The sequence below is a fragment of the Xiphophorus maculatus genome, chromosome 11, assembly GCF_002775205.1.
Source record: "Xiphophorus maculatus strain JP 163 A chromosome 11, X_maculatus-5.0-male, whole genome shotgun sequence".
Lineage (NCBI taxonomy): Eukaryota > Metazoa > Chordata > Actinopteri > Cyprinodontiformes > Poeciliidae > Xiphophorus > Xiphophorus maculatus.
The window spans coordinates 8331480-8351924 of NC_036453.1; the positions used below are offsets into that span (position 1 = coordinate 8331480).

General features: G+C 42.9%; 1 protein-coding gene across 5 annotated transcripts in view; it reads left to right on the forward strand.

Annotated features, from left to right (window-relative positions):
• The first annotated feature begins 267 nt into the window (after window positions 1-267).
• The window catches only part of LOC102216707 (histone-lysine N-methyltransferase, H3 lysine-36 and H4 lysine-20 specific-like), a 29319-nt gene continuing 9141 nt past the window's right edge, over window positions 268-20445 (forward strand). Inside the window, exons 1-9 of one of the 5 annotated variants that reach the window (XM_023342002.1) lie at window positions 268-614; window positions 4914-5737; window positions 6502-6664; window positions 7261-7433; window positions 7628-11471; window positions 12314-12426; window positions 16281-16536; window positions 17390-17490; window positions 18055-18097. In XM_023342002.1, the coding sequence (XP_023197770.1) occupies window positions 4931-5737; window positions 6502-6664; window positions 7261-7433; window positions 7628-11471; window positions 12314-12426; window positions 16281-16536; window positions 17390-17490; window positions 18055-18097 (5500 nt within the window). In that variant the 5' untranslated portion in view covers window positions 268-614; window positions 4914-4930. Of the gene's footprint in view, window positions 615-1837; window positions 2284-4913; window positions 5738-6501; window positions 6665-7260; window positions 7434-7627; window positions 11472-12313; window positions 12427-16280; window positions 16537-17389; window positions 17491-18054; window positions 18098-20445 lie in introns of those variants that run through there. The other 4 variants (XM_023342001.1, XM_023342004.1, XM_023342006.1 and 1 more) reach the window with 4 other exon arrangements.

Sequence of the window (20445 nt, forward strand, 5' to 3'; positions counted from 1 at the left end):
AGTCAGTGTGAAAGCTGCCCATCCCCTCAGATAAAGGCAGAGGAATCCCAAAGCTTTGGTGAGAGCGGCTGGAAGCGAACAGGAAGGCAGGAGAAGCGCCGCGCCGCGCCGCGCCGCGCCGCGCTGGCCGCCGCAACAAGCAACAAACCCGGGAGGAAAGCAGCTCAGGCGGCGCTGAAAGTCTCAGTAAATGTCCTGCTGCTGTTTTACGTATGACACACACACACACACACACACACACACACACACACACACACACACACACACACACACACACACACACACACACACACACGAGGGATATAACTGTGGCTCTGCTCTGTAACATAAGCAGAGGAAACTAATATCTGCCGCCGTGGGGAAAAGCTGGAAGGATTTCCTCCAGAACCGCAGCAGAGGTTCGATGTGCGGCTCGGTTCCTCCGGGTTTGGGTCACCCTCATACCGAACATGCATTAACACTTTGTGGCCTGTTTTCCGTTTCCCCTCTCGCCTTTGGAGGACCTCCATTTTGAAGAGACATGGCGCGGCTCGGTGGCTCGGACGGCAGCCGGTTCTGGTTCTGGCTGGTTCCGGTGGTTCCGGCGGACAGCTGGAGCTTTTCTTCCTGATCAGGTAGCGGAGGAGGACATGTCGGAACCGATCCATTGATTCTTCATTCTGTGGTTTTGTGTTTAGGATCCCTGAAGCATCGAGGGCCAAAAATTATTCATCATTAAGTTTGAATTTCAACACAGATTTTTAAATGCAGTAAATAATTACCAATATAGAAACTTATTGTTGAGGAAAACATTTATCAATAAACACAAATAATCCAGCAATTTAAAAAAATATTAATTTGTTAAAATTATACAAAAATGTTAATAAAAGTAATGATTTAATTTTATAGAATATTTCAATATTTCTTGTCTCAAGGACTTAAAGGCCCGTGTGGCGTAATTATAATCTGTACCTGTCCACTAGGGGGCGCAGTCCAGCTTTACCTGCAGTTATACTCCCGTCCGAAGGGTGGCGCCAAACAGACTGTGATTCACATCAGGAACAAGATTTTACCATTTAACGCCGTTCTGATTGTCATTGAGTTAATTTTAGATCAAAGTGCCAACAACCCAACATCTAGAGTCATTTTCTACAATCTACAGATTTTAAATATGGACCAGCAGCCAGCTGGGCAGAACCAAATGGTTTTGATTCATCATATTTTACAGTTGGAAAATGAATGGGACTCGGATGATTTGGCTAATTTATGTATTAGCAACCAGAAGGACACAAATGCTAAAAATAACTTTAAAAATTTCTTTCTGTTTTCTCTGTCGGCAGCAGATTATCGCCCCCTGTGGGCTGCAGGAAGAATTACAGTGAGAGGTCAGAGATGGTTTAGGACTCATCTGATTGGTTAACCTGCAATTAGTGGGCCTGGTGTTAGCCACGCCCACTAATTGATAATTGATCAAATTAATATTTTATTAATTTAACTTAAATAGAATTTTAAAAATTCAACAAGTTGTCAGTGTCCAGCTGACCGACACAGTTCTCCTCAGTTGTTAGTTTGAATGAAATTGTTTTTCTGACCTGTGACCTGATTGGACCTGGTTATTTATATTTAGTTTTAATAATCCACAGCAGGGTGCCAAAATATTTGTTATGCAACAGCTGATAACTAGCATGATGCTAGTCATCACAAATCAATTATTAAATAAATACTAAATCTAGCTGCATCTGAGATATAAGAAATATTTTAAAAATAATTTACAATAAAACAATATTCTAACTTATATTTTTTTCTTTTGCACCATCACATGAATCTTTCGCAGCGATGTTTGAGTGAATCGCGCGGCTCCCGGCAGGTGACGGGGTTAATTATGAAGGATGCAGAAAAGGGGCGGGGCTTCTGGCTGTTTTGGTGATTTTCTGGGTTTTGGTGATGAAGATGCGCTGAGCGGCGGTGACGGCCGGCCGAGTGTCTGCCGGCAGGAAGCGGCCAGCAGAGCAGCCGCCCTCAGACTGGATTAGAAACGGGATTATAAAGTTATTCCAAAGCAAACAGAGGAATTTGTGATGTGAGGCTGTTCCCGGGCCGCTGGGTTAGCGCATGCTTTGGAGGAGGGGAGTGTGTGTGTTGGAGGGGGAATGGGTGAGAGAGAGAGAGAGCTCAGGATCCGGGCCTAGGAAGTGCTGCCGCGGGGACTCGCCTCATCCGCTCTCAAAAATCCTGAAATTGGGCCGTTTATCCGCCAGAATGAGGCGGCGGCGCGGCGCGGCGGCGCTGCGCTACACCGGAATGGTAAGATTCAGGCGGCACATCCCGCGACATGCGGCGTTTTCTGCGTGATTTCTGCTCTTTCTGACGCTCATAGCCCCGCATATGTCGGTGGAAGCGCGTGCGTGTGTCTGCGCGCGTGCGTGCTGGTGTGCGTTGCTGAACTTGTTTTTTTGTCGCCTTTGGGTTTTATTTCCATCCATCAAGCCGCCGCATGCATAATGCACACATGTCGTCACACACACACACACACACACACACTTTTCCTCATGCGTGGAGACACGCACGCACACACTCACGCGCGCGCGTAGCTCTGTTAATCCCAATTCCTGATGTTTTTTTTAATCACGTAACCTGACGTAGCGGGCCTGATTGGCCGCCGCGCGTCCATGAGATTCCTGCCTGACCTTATCGCGTTGGATGTCATTTCCAACATCTCGCGATAGCAGCGCAGACCGGCAGCTCCGTGTTTTCAGCTGAATGTGACGTCAGGACGCGCCGCTGCAGGATCCATGTTTTTGTTTTTTTTTATTTTTTATTAAACACTTTGAACAATTGTACAAGATCACGTGGCATGTAGATACATGAAGAAATCAAGTCTGACAGGCTTAAGACACAAATATAATTATAAGACAATAAAATATAAATAAATAAAATGTGTCAGACATCAAACAGAGAGAAAGCAGGACAAAAACAAACAGAAAAAGAAAAAGAGGCTTTATTTCTCACATAAATTCAGTTCATAATAGAGCTGTATTTATTCCTGCTGGTTTTTCATCAGTTTTAGGTTCTGAAGTGATTTTTGTCCATTAAAAGGTTTTTAAAAGCTGAAAAGTCAGGATTTCTATTTCCCCATTTACAGGAGTGGATGAAGAATCTGGTGAGGATCAGCAGGTTGTGAAGAATGAGGTTCTTCTGTCTCTGTGGGTTTTTCCAAATATTAGATCCTCTCTTTTTAAGGGATGATGGAGGAAAGTTTGGATGAGATCCAGTCCTGAAAGTTCCTCCAAAATGTTCCAGTTTGCACACAATAGAAAAAGAGACGATCTGTTGTTTCAGTCGTTGTCACAAAAGGTCCAGCTGTTGGTATCAAAGTTGAATCTTTGTCTTAATAATTCCCTGGATGGAAAAAAGTTATTGAGAATTTTAAAATGAACTTCTTTAGCTTTAGGACTTAGAGGAGATTTAAGGTCAGCGGTTCTCCACTTATTAACCTCTGAATCAGAAAACTAATTTAAAATGGAGTTTTTATTTGGTCCGACAGGAAATATAAAGTTAGTTAGATGCTGACGCATCGGTTTGTTAGGGTTACTTTTATTCAAAAGGTTACATCCAAACAGTTGAAGTAACTGAAGGTTAGCTAATTGAATGTTTATATTTTAATCAAATATTTGACTGCAGAGGGGTCAGAGGTCAATACTGTGTTAAATTGAGTATGTGAGCAATCTAGATTGTACAATAAGCAAAATAGGATTCATGTTTTATTTTGGCTTCATTCAGATCTGATGAGGAAACAGAGCTGCAGTTTACAGCTCAGATTATTCCTGCATAGTAATATCACAACACTCTGAAAACAGAAAACTAACGATTCATTGCAGCCCAAAGAAATATTAAAAACAGAGATGATTTTAAAGTTTCCAACTTTAGCTAACTTTATTAATCAGCGGTTCAATTTGAAACATTTTGCATTTTCTTATTTTTCTTCTTCCATTTCGCACTTAAACTATCATGAATCTTTTGTTTTGGCGGTGAATTATTTTGACACATATCTAATATATACTTTACCCTGTTTTTATGTGACTCTAAACTATAATTAAACCAAAAATATCTCATTTTATCTGAGTCACAAAAACATTATTATTTTTTTACAATAGGCTGGTTTCAGGCGGGTAAATACAACAATAATAAAACAGCTTTTAAATTAGCTGCTCTGTTATCACTTATTATATCAGCTGTTATGTGATTTATTTTCTTGTTTCATTGATTTATATTGCTGTTATTTTATATAATGTTTATTATATTGCTGTTTATTTTCTTAATACTGAAGCTAAAAGAAATAAAGTATAAAGACTTTATCACTGCATCTGTCATCATGAGTTACGGTGAAACTAAGTTTATTTGAGCTCAGATTTCTATAACAATGAATGGGATAATTTATGACTTTTTAATTTTCTATGGCTACAGTTTAGAGACATATTGCCTTCAGTGTTGCCAACATGGTTAAAGTTGCTCTGGCTCTGAAATAAGCAAATATGCTTTCACACTATTTATAAGATAAATATAAAAAGACGTTAATATTTTAGTCTTTAGGTGAACCTAAAGGCTGAATTAATCACTGGATAATCATCCTGGTTAAAACTTTCATTTAATGCTGGAAGTTAGAAATGGATCATTTATAACTGTAGACTTTTGTTGTTTCAGTTTTAAATTGGGGCTGAAACGATTAATCAGATTAACCAGTTGTTGAAAAAATTGTCAACTAATTCATGAATCGATGGTTAAATGGAGAATAAAGACTCTAAAACAAGACAATTTGCTGAAACCATCAGAACAATCGATTATCATATCATCTGAAATGTGTTTTCAGGTAAAAGGATGTGGAATTAGGGTGTTTCTGTGCTAGCGATGCTAACGGTCTGCTCTTCCTGTTTCAGGGTCGGATCATGTCAGAATGAGCGGGCCTTCCAAAGGCCCTGACAGGAAGTCCAGCTGCCCTTTGACCCCGGCCCGCGACCCGTGCTGCGTCGGCCCGGCCATGTCGGCCGCCGCCTCCTCCCTCAAACACGCGTCTGTCTACGGCTACATCCAGTCAGACCACTCTTCCTCCTCCTCCTCCTCATACAGCCCCCTGCGGAGGCTGCAGCACCTCACCAAGATGGTGAGCCGGCCCGACCTGGTGCTGCCGAGCCGGGGGCCCGACCGGCGCTGGGACTGGGGGTCCAACCAGAGGGACAGGGTCAGGATGGAGGACTGCTGGGCGGAGCACAGACAGTATTCTGTCTCCCAGGAAGACGTTGACGTCTCGTCTTCTTCTGGTCGAAAGCAAACGGATCTCCAAAGTGAAAGTAAAGACTTTCCTGCTATTTGTTTCCACCAATCTGCTGTTTCTGAGAAAACGGGAGGCGACTCTCCGTCCAGCCCGCCGAGCCCGGCCTTCTCTCTGGACAGCAGCAGCCCCTTCGCCAACGGCCTGCTGCACTTCGACTCGGCTTTGCTTGAGGCCGACGGCGTCGACGAGGAGCCGCAGAGCGCCGCGCCCGGCCCGGGTTTCCTGGACAAACGCAACCAGCCGCAGACCGCGCCGCAGCTCACCCCCGCAGACGCTCGTCTGGACCCAGAGGCGGCGGCGGCGCCCAAGGTGGTGACGCGCTCCCAGTCCTCGGGTCAGCGCCGGCGGTACTGGGACGGCTCAGAGGATGAGTGGGACAGCGACTCGGAGCTCTTCCTGTTTGATGACTGGCCTGCATGGCGGACGGTGGTAGGCAATAAATCAATGATATCTATTGCCATATCGATAGATAATATGTCTGATAGAATAATCAATATATAGAATATTCACTGAACTCTGATTCAGAACTGCACGGTATTCTGGGAGATGTAGGCAGAGGACAGACTTGACCCGCTCAAACTCTCACGATTGGCTAAGCTAGCTGGGTAGCATCAACTAACTCGCTCACTCTTCGGTTACCTAGCAACTCGCTCACTCTTTGGTTACCTAGCAACAGCCTGTTGCAGCAGTTCCAGGTTTCTCCTCATAGATGCTTAAAAATAGAAAATGTGAATAAAAATTGGATCAAACAGTTCAGCAAACTGAACAAAATCAAATCAATAATGATCAATATTAGCTGATATGAGATATTGTTTTCTGCCGTGTCGTCCAACTGTAGATAAGCATAAAAACAGAAAACTAACATTTCCATTTATATTGGCTAATGTGCAGTAGGTGTCTCCAAATCAACCTTTAAAAACTTAAATCCATTTAAAAGACAATGAAACAACACAGTAAGATAAAACGTCCTAGAGACAAAGTATGTTTTTACAGTGTAGTTCAGACCCACTCATCGACTCAAACAACTGAAGGATTTACTGTTAAATTTTGCTGCAGTTTGTTTTGTGGTGTGAAATTGTTTATTAATCAATGGAAAACAGAATTAAAGAGGTCAAAGGTCAGAAACATTTACTTCTGGTTTATCTGCCTGCTTGTGAAGTAACTGCAGGAGAAAACTGTGTGGGTTTGTTCAGAGTGTTCGTCTCCTGCAGCAGCCGAGCGGCTCGAGGAAAAAGCCTCCGCCGCCGGTCAAGTTCGCTGAGGGGGAAATCGTTTGGGCCAAGTTCGGCCGCCGGCCCTGGTGGCCGTGTGAGGTGCTGGCCGACCCGGCGCTGGGCGTCCATCACAGGATGAAAGGTAGAACCGCAAACCCGTTTGATTCAGTCAGATCCAGATTTATGATTCAGTTAACGATTAATCGATCACTAAATTAATTGACAATTATTTCCGTAATGATTAAAACGATTAATCGTTACTAATCGATGTTGAGCTTGGTTTCAGTTTGACCTTGTTTTACTCCAGGTGGGTCGTCGCTATGGAAACGACTCACCTGGAGGATAATTGCTTCCTGGCAACTTCAGCCTGAATCTTCTCCAACTTAATTTGTTTTGTTTTTTCTCAACACGTTTCCTGCAACTATTGATTCTTTCCGTCAACATGTCAGACACAACGATTGTAACTCAACTGGAAAATAATTATTTTTTCTGCAGATCATAAGATTTTGTTTGAAATTGCAACATATTTTCAGAAATCAGTCTTTACACTTGTGCTTTTTTCTTGTACTTTGCCAAATTATTTTTGCGCTAATGATTTATGTTTTAGCATTTTCAACCACCTTGTTGGATGTTTTATCCATATTTCAGCATATTGTTAACTCATTCTGTACTTTCTGGGTATTACTGTTGTAATTCCCACATTCTAAAAATAATCAACAGGTATTGGTTTCTTTGCAGAGCCCTGCGACCGGCTCTGTCGGCTGTATCACGTCCGGACCTTTGGGGAGCCGAAGGAGTTCGTTTGGGTGGAGGAAAAATCAACTCAGGCGTTTCACGGAGGCTTTGAGTTCGACCAACTTCTCCTTTTGAGACGAAGAAGCAAGCAAAGAGAGCAGAACAACAGAAACACTGTAAGTGTTCAATTGTGAATTATTGCATGGCGCGTGTTGTGATGAAAGGTTGGTCCTTTGCTTTATTGTGGGACGGTAGCTCTAATCTAAGACCCTAACAGAAATCTGTGACTACCAAAAGCATCATGAAAAGATACCAGTCTGTTGTTTTGGTTAAATAACTCTTACGGACACGTTTTCTTGTCTTGCTGCAGATCCCTAAGCGTTTCCAGCATTCGTGGAGATGCAGTGTGGCCGAGGCTGAATCTGTTCTGTCTGGACGACCCGACGTTTCTCCGTCTCTGGCTCCATCCACAGATCAAACCTTTTCCTGCAGTTCCCCGGCAGAAAGACAGAGGAAGCCCCACCCAGCCGTTCCCTCGCCCTCTCTGCCGGGTCCCGCTGTTTCTGAATCGTTTCACTTAACAAATGGATCCACCTCGTCTGCAGCTACAACACAGACAAAACCAAGCACTTTAAAGAAAACTTCTAGCAAGAAGAAGCAAAGCAAATCCCTTCAGGACCTTGGGAATGAAAACACATTGTGTTGCAGTCTTGATCAGTCTCACAGAGACAACAGAGAGTGCCCTTACTCTGATCTCGACTCGGTCCCGAAGATTTTGTGTCCTAAAGCACTTGAGCGTCAACCGAAGCTGCTTCCATGCCAGCCGTCTGCGACTGCAGTCAAAGAGCTAAAGAAGCAGCCAGAGACCCAAACCGGACTGTGGTTCAGTAAATCAGGCAGAGACCGGCGACCTAAAACTACCAGCCCAGTGTCAGACCACTCCCTCTTTAGTAAGGGCCCCTGTAAGAAAAAGCACTTATCCACCATTAGTAAGAAGGCACCGGTTCCCTCCGCCTCGTTGGTCGGCGCTGAGTCCAGTGACCCGGTCATACTGGCAGACACTAATAAGTCAACAGATAATGGTCCGATACATGAACATTCAGTATCTGAGAAATGTAAGGCCAATGAGGCCAACCCTGTTGAAGGAAGAGGCGGGTCTTTGGACAAACCAAAGGCCCAGCTGTCCACTGACGACAAACAGACTTCTGAGACCAAAATAAACCCTTCGAGCATTTCGTCTGACGACCCAGATGTTGAAAAAGACTTTCATCCCTCCAAGAATGTCGGTTTTAATGACGACTCAGATTCTCCAAAGATGGTAACATCTGTAAGTTCAACTGAACTTTCTGTCGTAATTGCTACTGAACAACTTGATAAAACTGAAAAACCTTCTGACCAGGAGAAAGAAAGCAAGCAGACTTTGAGGCCCTGTTTCAAAGTCGAAAAAAGAGATCCAGTCTCAATATTAGAAAAACAAAAACATCTGGTCTCTAAATGCAGACTCCCGTTTGTGAAACTGATACGAAAGGAGATAGAGCAAAACAAATATTTACACTCATGTCTGACCCATGTCACTACTAACAGAAGTGAATGCAATAAGAAAGAGAAAACATCAGATAGTAATGTGAATAAAGCAGCAGCTAATAAATCAGACTTGACAGGCAGCAAAACGAGCGTCTCCACAGATCAAATTACACCTTCAAAATTCATCAAGGTCTCAGTCAAGAAGCTACGAGCTAGAAGTGAGTCTGGCCTGCTTCGGCTGTCATCAGAGTCACCGCCTGAACACAACGCTCCCACACCTGGAAACAACGCTCCCACACCTGGAAACGACGCTAAGACACCTGGAAACAACGCTCCCACACCTGGAAACAACGCTAAGACACCTGGAAACAACGCTCCCACACCTGGAAAAAATGCTCCCACACCTGGAAAAAATGCTCCCACACCTGGAAACGACGCTCCCACACCTGGAAACGACGCTAAGACACCTGGAAACAACGCTCCCACACCTGGAAAAAATGCTCCCACACCTGGAAACAACGCTCCCACACCTGGAAACGACGCTAAGACACCTGGAAACAACGCTCCCACACCTGGAAAAAATGCTCCCACACCTGGAAAAAATGCTCCCACACCTGGAAACGACGCTCCCACACCTGGAAAGAACGCTCCCACACCTGGAAACGACGCTAAGACACCTGGAAACAACGCTCCCACACCTGGAAACAACGCTAAGACACCTGGAAACAATGCTCCCACACCTGGAAACAACGCTAAGACACCTGGAAACAATGCTCCCACACCTGAAAACAACGCTAAGACACCTGGAAACAACGCTAAGACACCTGGAAACAACGCTAAGACACCTGGAAACAACGCTAAGACACCTGGAAACAACGCTCCCACACCTGAAAACAACGCTCCCACACCTGGAAACAACGCTAAGACACCTGGAAACAATGCTCCCACACCTGGAAACAACGCTAAGACACCTGGAAACAACGCTAAGACACCTGGAAACAACGCTCCCACACCTGGAAACAACGCTGCCACACCTGGAAACAACGCTAAGACACCTGGAAACAATGCTCCCACACCTGGAAACAATGCTCCCACACCTGGAAAAAATGTTCCCACACCTGGAAAAAATGCTCCCACACCTGGAAAAAATGTTCCCACACCTGGAAAAAATGCTCCTATACCTGGAAACAACGCTCCCACACCTAGAAAGAATGCTAGGACATCTGGAAATGACGCTCTCACTTCCACAAAACTTTCTGATGCATTGAGCAGCCCCGAAGTAGAACGTATCCCAGCGTCAAACGTCAGTCTAGAAAGTATCACCGCCTTATCGTGCAATGAATCAAACAGGTTAGAATGTAAAGACATTTCTGTTTGCAGTCAAACAAAGACATCGTCTGACCAGCCAGACTGCTCAGAGGAAAACACTTCATCTACTAAAACTGCAGCTTCTCCAACAGGAAGTCCTCACCTCCCTGAAAGTCGGCCTGCTCCAAAATCCAGAAAAGCTGTTCACAAACTGAAGCAGGCTAAAGAAATTCAAAAAGTCCTGAAAGACCAGCCGGCCCATCTTCCAGCCAGCAGTCGGCTGATGACCAGAGCGCTGAAGGCCTTGCAGGTCGTCGACCAGAGGAAGCGTAGAAAAGCCCAGCAGGCGATTGAGCAAACTAAGCTGAGCAAACCTCTGGACACAGTTCAGGATTCTGCTGAGCCCAAATTTGATATTTGCACTAATTTAAAATTTCTAAAATCTACTCATGTTGACAATGGTGATTGCTTTTCTAGATGTAGCTCCCCTTCCGTACTGTTCTCTGACTCAGATGATTTTGAAACTGATGTTAAAAGTGAAGATGAAGACCTTTCAGTTTCTTCAACTCCGCCAATGGACTTCATACCCCTTACATCTATAGTTAAGGCAAAGCACGAAGATCTGCCCCCAACAACACAACCTCCATCACCTCCATCACCATTTTCCTTCCTGAAAGCCTTCAAGAATGTTACGGAGGTTTCCTTTCAATCCTTACCAAATGGCAGCAATGGAAAGCCGGTCTCTTTCAGGCCACACTCAAAATACCAGTTTAGCACTTTTCTTATGATGTTGAAGGACTTGCATGACACTAGAGAGCGAGAAGGCGCGCCCCTAGAGTTAGAGATTGGGCCACCCAGTGCACATGTGAAGGTGGAGCCGCTGATGATGCCACATAAGGCTCCACTGGAAGGACACGGCCACACACGTGTTCTTAGCAAAACCGACCCAGTCCCAGACAAAAGTGTGATTGGACAGAACAGATGTGGTAAAGGCCAGAAACTCAAGAGGCCCTGTAGCAGAAAGAGTGGCAGCCATTGGTTGAAAGGGAAAACCAATCGCAGAGTGCCTGGACCTGGTTTTTCTGGAGTAACGTCAGCAACAGGAATCACTTCCTGGCCAACAGCAGATATTACTTCAAAAATAATGGATGTACAAATTGGCAGTAGCTGGATCCAGGCTGGCTGCAGTGGAGACGTTGGTGGGCAAGAGGAGCAGCAGAGATGGGAAAGACTGAAGGGCAGCCAGCAGGTTGGTGTTCCTCCGAAAAGGAGGGAATGTCCGACACTCATCCTGGAGCAGCCAACCAGCCTCAGAGGCGACATGATGAACAAGAGACAGGACTTGATTCTTGAAGCTGAGGAACAAGACAAGATTGCAGCCGGTAAGGACAGTCTGATGTACCGTCCTTACAAAAATAACAACAATGGAAAGTTGGCATTTTCTGTAGCACAATATTTTCCATTTTGTGAAATGTGATAAACTGAACATGAAAGCTGATGTCTTCCTGCCATTAGAGCTGAGATAAAACACCTGTAATGTAGATGAAGGTGAATATCTGTGCATTTACTACAGATCAGACTAAAATCAGAGTAAACATTCAAAACTATTCCAGACTTTGGATGAATTGTTTTTCCAAGACTTATTGCAACAACCAAAGTTTTCCTGTCTGTTAGGCTACATTCACTCTGCAGACTGAAGTGACTCAAACCCCTTTTTTTGCCTTAACACGACCTGCATCTGATCTTTTCATGACAGTCTGAACAACACAGATCAAATTTTTCCAAAGGCAACCCAGGCTATATGTGGTTCTAAATCCAATCCATTTCTGATCTTTTGAAATGTGGCCTGTGTCTGACGGGCAGGCCGCATTCATCCAACCATTTTGGTTAGCTTCAGGTTTCTGTTCTTGGCTAATCAGAGTGGCACCTGCTTGGTCTTCTGCTGCTGTAGCCCGTTTCTTTCAAAGTTTGACTGGTTGTCCAATCAGAGGTGGCATTAGCCAGTAGATCATCAGTTTCTGGAGCAGTAAGACCAAGCCAAACCGGGCCAGTCAACATATCCTGAATGTCTTCCCTTTCTAAAGCTCAGGTTGATTTTCAGAAAGTCATCTTCACCAAATCTAAACTTATTGAGTTGTTCCTGTGTGATTCGCTCATTTACAAGTTAGTTACTCAATAAGTATCTACAGTGTGTTGAATGATTTCCTTCCTTTTGTGTTTCCAGAACATAAACGAATACGAAAACCCAGCAAGAGACTTCTTGAATGGACTGAAGATTACAACCAGATTTTCTCCCCAAGGAAGAAACCCAAAAAGTCTCTCCAGCTGTTTGGAAAGGTGAGCTCTGTTCTGTCTCTATAGTCAAACATCGGCTTTAGTTCGTCTGCAATCAGGCAGTTTGGGTTCCAGGAATCAAACATCGTTCTCACAACTAGGGCTGGGCGATAGGAGGAAAATCTAATATCTCAATATTTTTGCTACATACACAATATATATCATGATATTTTAAAATAATCTCCATTGTTATCTTAATCTATATAGCATGTAAAATGCCATCGGAGTACTCTATTCAAATGGACCAGTCACGTTTTTTTTATTCCTAAACAAAATCAGAATAAATTCAAATATTTTATTGTAGCCATCAGTTGCACAAAGATGTTTTTCATTAATGAAAAAACAATACTGCCTCTTTCTGGTGTCAACACTAGACCTTTAATAAACAAAACCATATAGCAAAAAAAGTCAAGATTAAAGAAACAAAAGTTGAAGTTATTCTAAACTCAGCAGGACCTGGACAGGCCACACGTATCAAACTATTAGCACATGTTGCCAGTTTTGAGCATCAAACCACAAAAAGCGCAATAATGGTAAACGCTGCCAAATTCAGGCAAAGTCTGCAAATCCCATTAAGACTTGTGTAATCACAGCACACAGAGCATCTGAAAACCTTTTAAATAACAATTGTTAGTCATTTTAACCTAACAAACCTAACAATTGCTCTTATTGTGATACTAAGCACATCACACAAAATGGTCAAAGAAAAAAATAGGAAATAATCCTAAACTAATAAAGAAGCTGAAGTCCAAATGGAGACGTTAATACCCCTGAATATTGTCAGCTTTCTACAGATTCTGTGCTAAAAACACAAGCCTATGGAAAACTTATTAGATGGTGAAATCAATTTGAAATCAATCTTTTGTTTACAGGTTTCGCAAATGACCTCATTTTTGTTGGACATCCTCCATAGAAAATCCAAACCAGATTATTGATTCAGCGCGGTTTCTCTAAGGCCTTGGACTGGTTTTGCAAATACATTGGGACAAACAATAGCCAGGGTCAGCTAGGTTTGAGCTAGGCTGGGGGTCAGCTAGGTTTGAGCTAGGCTCGGGGTCAGCTAGGTTTGAGCTAGGCTGGGGGTCAGCTAGGTTTGAGCTAGGCTGGGGGTCAGCTAGGTTTGAGCTAGGCTCGGGGTCAGCTAGGTTTGAGCTAGGCTCGGGGTCAGCTAGGTTTGAGCTAGGCTCGGGGTCAGCTAGGTTTGAGCTAGGCTGGGGGTCAGCTAGGTTTGAGCTAGGCTGGGGGTCAGCTAGGTTTGAGCTAGGCTGGGGGTCAGCTAGGTTTGAGCTAGGCTCGGGGTCAGCTAGGTTTGAGCTAGGCTGGGGGTCAGCTAGGTTTGAGCTAGGCTCGGGGTCAGCTAGGTTTGAGCTAGGCTCGGGGTCAGCTAGGTTTGAGCTAGGCTCGGGGTCAGCTAGGTTTGAGCGAGCTTTACAGTTGACGCGTTAAACCGGACTCACACCCTGTCTCCTCACGTCGCGTTCACATGAACTGGCGGATCTGGAAGTTGTTCTTGCTGAGCAGCTGCCTTTGCAATGACATTCATGAGAATACGGCTCCAACGTAGCGTTAACTAAAACCGCCATGCCGCTCTCGCGCTCCACCTGAATTTCAAAAGTGCGACGAACTCGGCCTTCATTCGCCCGCTCACCTGAGCTCCCGCTGCCGCCATGTTGTTAGCTCCGCGCCGTAGCCGGGCTAGTGATGGCCAAATGAGGCCTCTAGTGATGTGTCGGTCGCTAACGATCCGGCTCTAAGAGCCGGCTCTTTGAAGTGAACGATTGGAACCGGCTCCACAATGGGAGCCGTTTTAGGATCCTATTTGGGAGCCGGTTTTTTTCTACAGTATATCGCTGTCTCTCCGCCTCCCTGTCGTTGTGCTTGTGCTCTGCAAGTGCCAGAGCCGATAGTTTTTCCCCACATCGTTTTTTTTGTCCTGCGGTGCCTCGCTGTCTCTCCCCCCCTTCTCCCTCTCCTTGCGCGTTTTGCTCCTCTGCCAGTGCTAGAGCGGAGAGTTTTTTCCCTCGGTCGGTCCACTGCCCTCATGTCAAGCGTGTGCTCCACACATCTGACCAATCACACATAGTTTCAATTAATAATGTGGCGGGAAAACACTGAAAAAAAAGTTTATCTCCACTTTTTTTGTGGAAACGGCAGGCAACTGGCCAAGCTGTATAGCGTTCGTCGGCAGGTGTTTATGTACAGACACTCACTCAGCGGTCAAGAAGCACAGAAAGAAGGGGAGTCAGTGTGAGAACTGAATAGGTGAAAATAAATGAGTGACAGAAAACGGAGCAAGATTTGGACTCATTTTAATGCTACATCAAGCTCCAGGGCAGAGTGCAGACTGTGCAAAGTCAGCATTTCCTATCTGCAGGCTCGACAAACAACCTGCACATGTGGACATCACACGCATCGGTATTGCTATAGCATTGTTATGCGGCATTTTTACTCATCATAAGTGCTTAACAATGTCAATAATGAAACAAAATATTATAAAATTAGGTTTAAGCTATAAATTAATTAATAATGTCAAAAATATATATGGGGAGCCGTTTGGGAGCCGAAAGAGCCGGCTCTCCACAGTAAGAAGAGCCATTAGAGCCGCATCTCAAAAAGGAGCCGAAAATCCCATCACTAGAGGCCTCAGCTTCCCAGCCCTTTGCTTTGCCCAAAGGTTCATAACTCGGTGCTTCATTCATTTCTCACTAGTGACATCTGCTGCTGAAACTGTTTCAGCCTGTCACTCAGTTAGACAAACTTGAAAAAATTAGTAAATGCAATATTGTCACAAGGTTTTTGTCAAACTCATGTTTAGTAACAGGAGGGTCAGTTAAATCCTACTTAACTAATTTTTTTAGTTATTAAAATGATTTGTAGCCAGTCCTGATATATGTTGACTGTCAGTGGCTGTTTTCTTTCACATCATCGACTGATTTGACAATAAACACATTTGTTTTACTGGATTCAGAGAGCGGTGCTTGTTGGGGAAGACAGTATTCATTGAGATTTGATGTGTCCCCTGAAAAACTAAAATTTGTCAAAAATTCTCATTTTCTTGGATTTCTATTCTCTCTCTGATCTGATCTCTTATATTTTTACTCATCAGGCCAGAATTTTACTCTTCCACCAGCTTTAAGTTTGTTTCTGCTGTGCAAGACTGATATATCTTATATATATCCTCAATTTCCCTATGGGATTAATAAAGTTTAACCTAACCTGTCTTTGCTGATCAAAATAATAGTGGAAATATCCAGAAGGTGAGAATTTTGGAGGTGAAGGAGTTAATTATTTTTATTTCAGATTATTGTGAGCGATCATCTCAAGTTTTTTCCTGTTGCTGGCTCCATTTCAATCAGGTTTATTTGTGTAGCAGTTCAAAGTGCTTTACGTCATAAAATCACAAAAATATAAAGTCATAAAAACACCATCAACAACAATAGAGAAAACTGGTAACAAACATTACATGAGTGCCATCATCAAAATCATTAATACACATTAATATGTTGGTCGATGTTCCTTTTTACTTCAGCTGCTGAAGACAAAGACTCTCCTTTCATCAAATACAACAACCCATGAAGCAGCACGGCTCATCAAGCTTTTATTTTGAAAAATGAAGCAGTCAGTGGCCCATGCAGTGCCTCAAGCCAGACTGACCAATAGGGGGGGCTAGTGATGCATTCATAGTCTGTCGAATAAACAATACTTGCAGTGATTTTTATTTAAAGGACAATTTATACGTGATGGTTGCGTTGGAGCCTCTTTAACCACGGCGAATTGAAAAACGATGGCTGGCCGATGCATCGAGTTTTCTGGAAACGTCGCCCAGCCTCAATCCTACTCAATCTTTTCTCCACTAGGCCAACGAATCTGTTGCTGCCCTGTGTGAGCTTTCGGACTTGGAGAAGAACCTGGCTGACAGCTCATCGTCCTCCTTACTTCCTGAAATACTGACGCCGCCGCCAGAGGAGTTGGCTCCAGACACGCCTGCAGAAACCCAGATTCCCAAAGCAGAACCGCCATCGACCCAAGAGCTTCCGGTGCTTTCCATCGACTCCTTAACTCCGCCCCCTGAAGTGGAGCCCTCCCTGTCAGACGGCCTAGTCAAAGGCAACAGTAATGTTTCTGCTTTTCATTTATTTATAAAGGACGTTTCGTTGAACTCTTTACGCAGCGTTCCTTTTAAAGAGGCAGTACGTAACTTTTTTAAAATCTTGTTTTTGTTGAAAGTGTCACCATTCATCAGCAGATCAACCTTTTCTCTGAGCTGCTATCGCCAAGAAATGAACCAAAAACAGAACCAGGAAGCAGGGCTTAGTGCTGTGAATCAAGCTCATGTACTCACTGCTAAATGTGCTAATGCAGGAGGAACAGCTTACAGGAAAACTGTTTATGTGCCATTAGCATGGCTATGCTAACTGGCCATAAGACTACAGGCTATGCTACCTACAGTGTAGCAGAAAGCAGCGCCAAACAAGTTTGTGATCGACAGCACTAAGCCCCGCCTTCTGGCTCTGCTTGGTTGTTTCTCGTTAGCACTGGGAGAAGGAAGAGATCGATCTTTTCCCAAACTGTCACAACATTTGAACAAATATCTATAAAATGTTTTTATTAAAGTTACGAACTGCAGCTTTTCCTTCCAGGATTTGATCTCAGTTGAGGTTTTGCTTGCGACCAGGTTATTTCAACCTTTTCCTGCTAACATGATGTTGATTTATTTGATTTTTAACTCCAGTTAGTTTCAACATTTTCTTTATAAAAGTTTTGGTTTTTGTGGCACATCGTTTGTTGTATTAGCAGAATAAACGTGAAGATTATGCAGCTGGTCGGGGTTCTTGAATCACGCTGAATGTAAAAGAAACGAAGCTGCTGCTGCTTTTTGTTTGGGCTCCAAGGTCCGGACCCGGTTCTGCTCGGTGGATTCAGTCAGAAGGTTTTTGGTTTCTGATGGTTTCTGTTTGGTTGGCAGAAGTTTCTCCTGTGCTTGAAAAGAAGAGGAAGAGGAAACCCACGCAGAAGATCCTGGAGTACTGCCTGGAGGCCGAGGTGTCCGCCGCCCCGAAGAAGAAGGTAGAAAACTTTCATCTGGGCTCAGCAGCAAAACATAAACATCACATTAATAAACCAATAAGCCTTCGGTAAGAACCACCTTTTACCTGCAGTGAGTCCAGAAATGGGAAATATGTGACATTTCTGCTTATTAGAATCATTTTTAATGTTTTTTTTTTTTTTTTGGTTTTCTGCAACCAGTTTAATCATGAAAGTGAATTCAGGGTCAGATTGTTTCAAAAGAAAACATTTTTTCAATTTTCAATTTTGCCTCCCAAATGGAACCAGGTTATCATGAAATGAATAAAACATTAATGGTAAATGTAAAGTAGCAGTTTGACCTAAACATTTGAATTTTATCGCTGAATTAGAGAACTTTACCAACAAAAAAATCTGTTTATTGTTTCTGTTGAATTACGATAAATGATTTCAGATAAAATACCAATACTGATATTTCCACTTCCTGATCTATTGGGTGAACATACATGCTGCTTTTTGCTGTTTAACTCTTTCTAACATGTATATGTTCATATTTAATGTGAAAGTGAAGTTTCATGTTCTGATCATGTTTATGTTTCATTCCAGAATAAAACACTGAAGATGAATTCAGATCCTGGACGTCAGTCGGGTTCGTACGATTCCACTTATTTAGAAAATCATCTAGAAATGACTAAGGTACCCAAAGTGGAGGATCAGTTAAAGCAGGGATGGAAATCAGCACCGCCTCTGGCCAAATGCAGGTCAATTGGAGCAACGCATCCGCCACCATGGTGGGTTGACAATCTGTATATGGAACGGACCGAGGCTTAACTAAAGCATCCTATGAAACAAATAAAGCAAAAACTAACTTTAACTTAGCAGAAACAATAATGAGTGAAGATTTAAGTGACAAAATTAACTAATTAAGATCAACTTGAAACAACGAAGTCCCCTTCAGTCTTTTAAAAAACAAATGTTTGTTCCAGGTTTCCTCCTCCAGCTGGTTTCTATCAGCAGAACCTCAAACAAAGAACAGACATTAACTAAAGTGTCACCCATTAGAAAATAAATGAACAACTTAAACAGACTATAAGCTGTAACTAATATAAATACTAACACCATGTGGTGGTGATAGGAGCCTCCACCACAATACAGCAAACTTATTGTCAGTAATTTGGTTTTCAAAGAGTTAAGAATAAATCATGTATTTTATGTAATTTGTTTGTAATTGAAAGACAAAAACTGTCTGGTGAAACGTCTGAGTTTTTACCTTTGGTCTAAACTAATTAATATCCATCCATTTTCTAACAGCTGGTCAACGGGGGGGCAGGAGGCGCTGCTGCCTCTCCAGCTAACGAGAAAACTAATTAATATATTGTATTAAATATAATATTAGACAGCACAAGGACTGGAGCTGTTAAAATCCACAGGAGACTTTAAGAACAATTGAAAGAAGTCGGTGAAGGAGCTTCACTGATGTCTAGAGGAAAACTAGCGGCGCATGAAGGAGGCGATGGAAAGAGGCCATTAAAGCTGAATTAAAGTTTTATAAAAATGTATACATATTTATTTAAACTGTCTCTGTCATGACAGTTTGGTATGAGACAGATAACCTGTGAAAAGATTTAGTTCCTCTAACTAGAAACAATTTAATTCAGTTTTTTTCTGTAGCACCTAGGCGTGTCGCGATAAACGGTAAATCAATTAATCGTACGATAAATTAAAACTATCGACGTCATTTCAATTATCTGCATTATCGTCTCTTCCGGCCTTTTCCTCTTTCTGTTGATGACACTGAATGAAAAAAGGCTCAACTCCGGTGCTCTCCACTGACCTCTGACCTCATTTCCTTAGTGTAAAGCCCAGAGCAGACGACCCGATCTTAGAGCTGTCGGCCGATTGTCGACCCATTTTTAAACCCTGACAGACCAAACATTAGCCGACAGAAATCCTAGGTATAACGGTTCCATCGGGTTCGGTCCTGCCGTGTGGTGTCCAACAATGGGCACAAAAGAATGGCTACAAGTTCAGTGAACTAATTTTAAAACCAGGCATTAATCAATGCTTTACTACAATCTACCTGCAATGCATGTGGCTAGTGTCAGCGTAAAGTCCTGACTGAATGAAAATCATTAGAACCTATTTACGTCACGTTAACGAAGAACAGCTGAAAAGTTACCGGGTTTATCAACTGCAGTAGCAATTTGGCTCCAACTCCTCCTCTTGTCATTTCTATATTCTTTGCATGTTGAATAAACATTAATGTTGTTTCCACATATCATCTCCAATGTCCGCTGTTGCTCCGTGTCAGCTGTTTGGGATTCCCCTCCATAATTTCCCCTCAGAAAACAGGAGGAGAATCCTGGCTTTCTGATTGGCTACCTGTCACATTCAACAGGTGTAGTTAAAGCTCCCAGTGGGGAAAAACTCTGATTTAGATCAGAGGGGCAAAGACGATCTACCGTAACACACCACACAATCTTAGAAAGACCAACGATCTAAGATTGTTGTAAGGAGAAAAATAGGAGCAAAAAGTCATGTAGTGTGAATTATTGCATCAGGTAGTGGATGTGGCCATCTTCTCTATTTAAATCTAATTATTACTGAAGGGCAACATAATATACAGACTTCATAATCTTTTGGTTGAATGCAGTATTTATTTCCACTTTGGCTTTATGTTGTTTAGTTTTTATCAAGTACATTTTTTGTTAATGGAGACTGAGAATCCATTTTGTTTTTGTTTTTGTTTGTTTTGTTTATCAGTTCCAGTGTTAAATATTCTTTTGAAAATAAAGTGTATCTATCTTGGGCAGGAAATCACATGAATTATTACGTCATTTCCATTAAATCAGTGTAAAAAGGTCTTCAAACAATATTATCGTTTATCGCAATAATTTTTTGAGACAATTAATCGTTGAGCAAAATTTGCTATTGTGACAGGCCTAGTAGCACCAATTCAGCAACAAATATTGTTGAAAGTTTCAGCTGTCAGGGTAG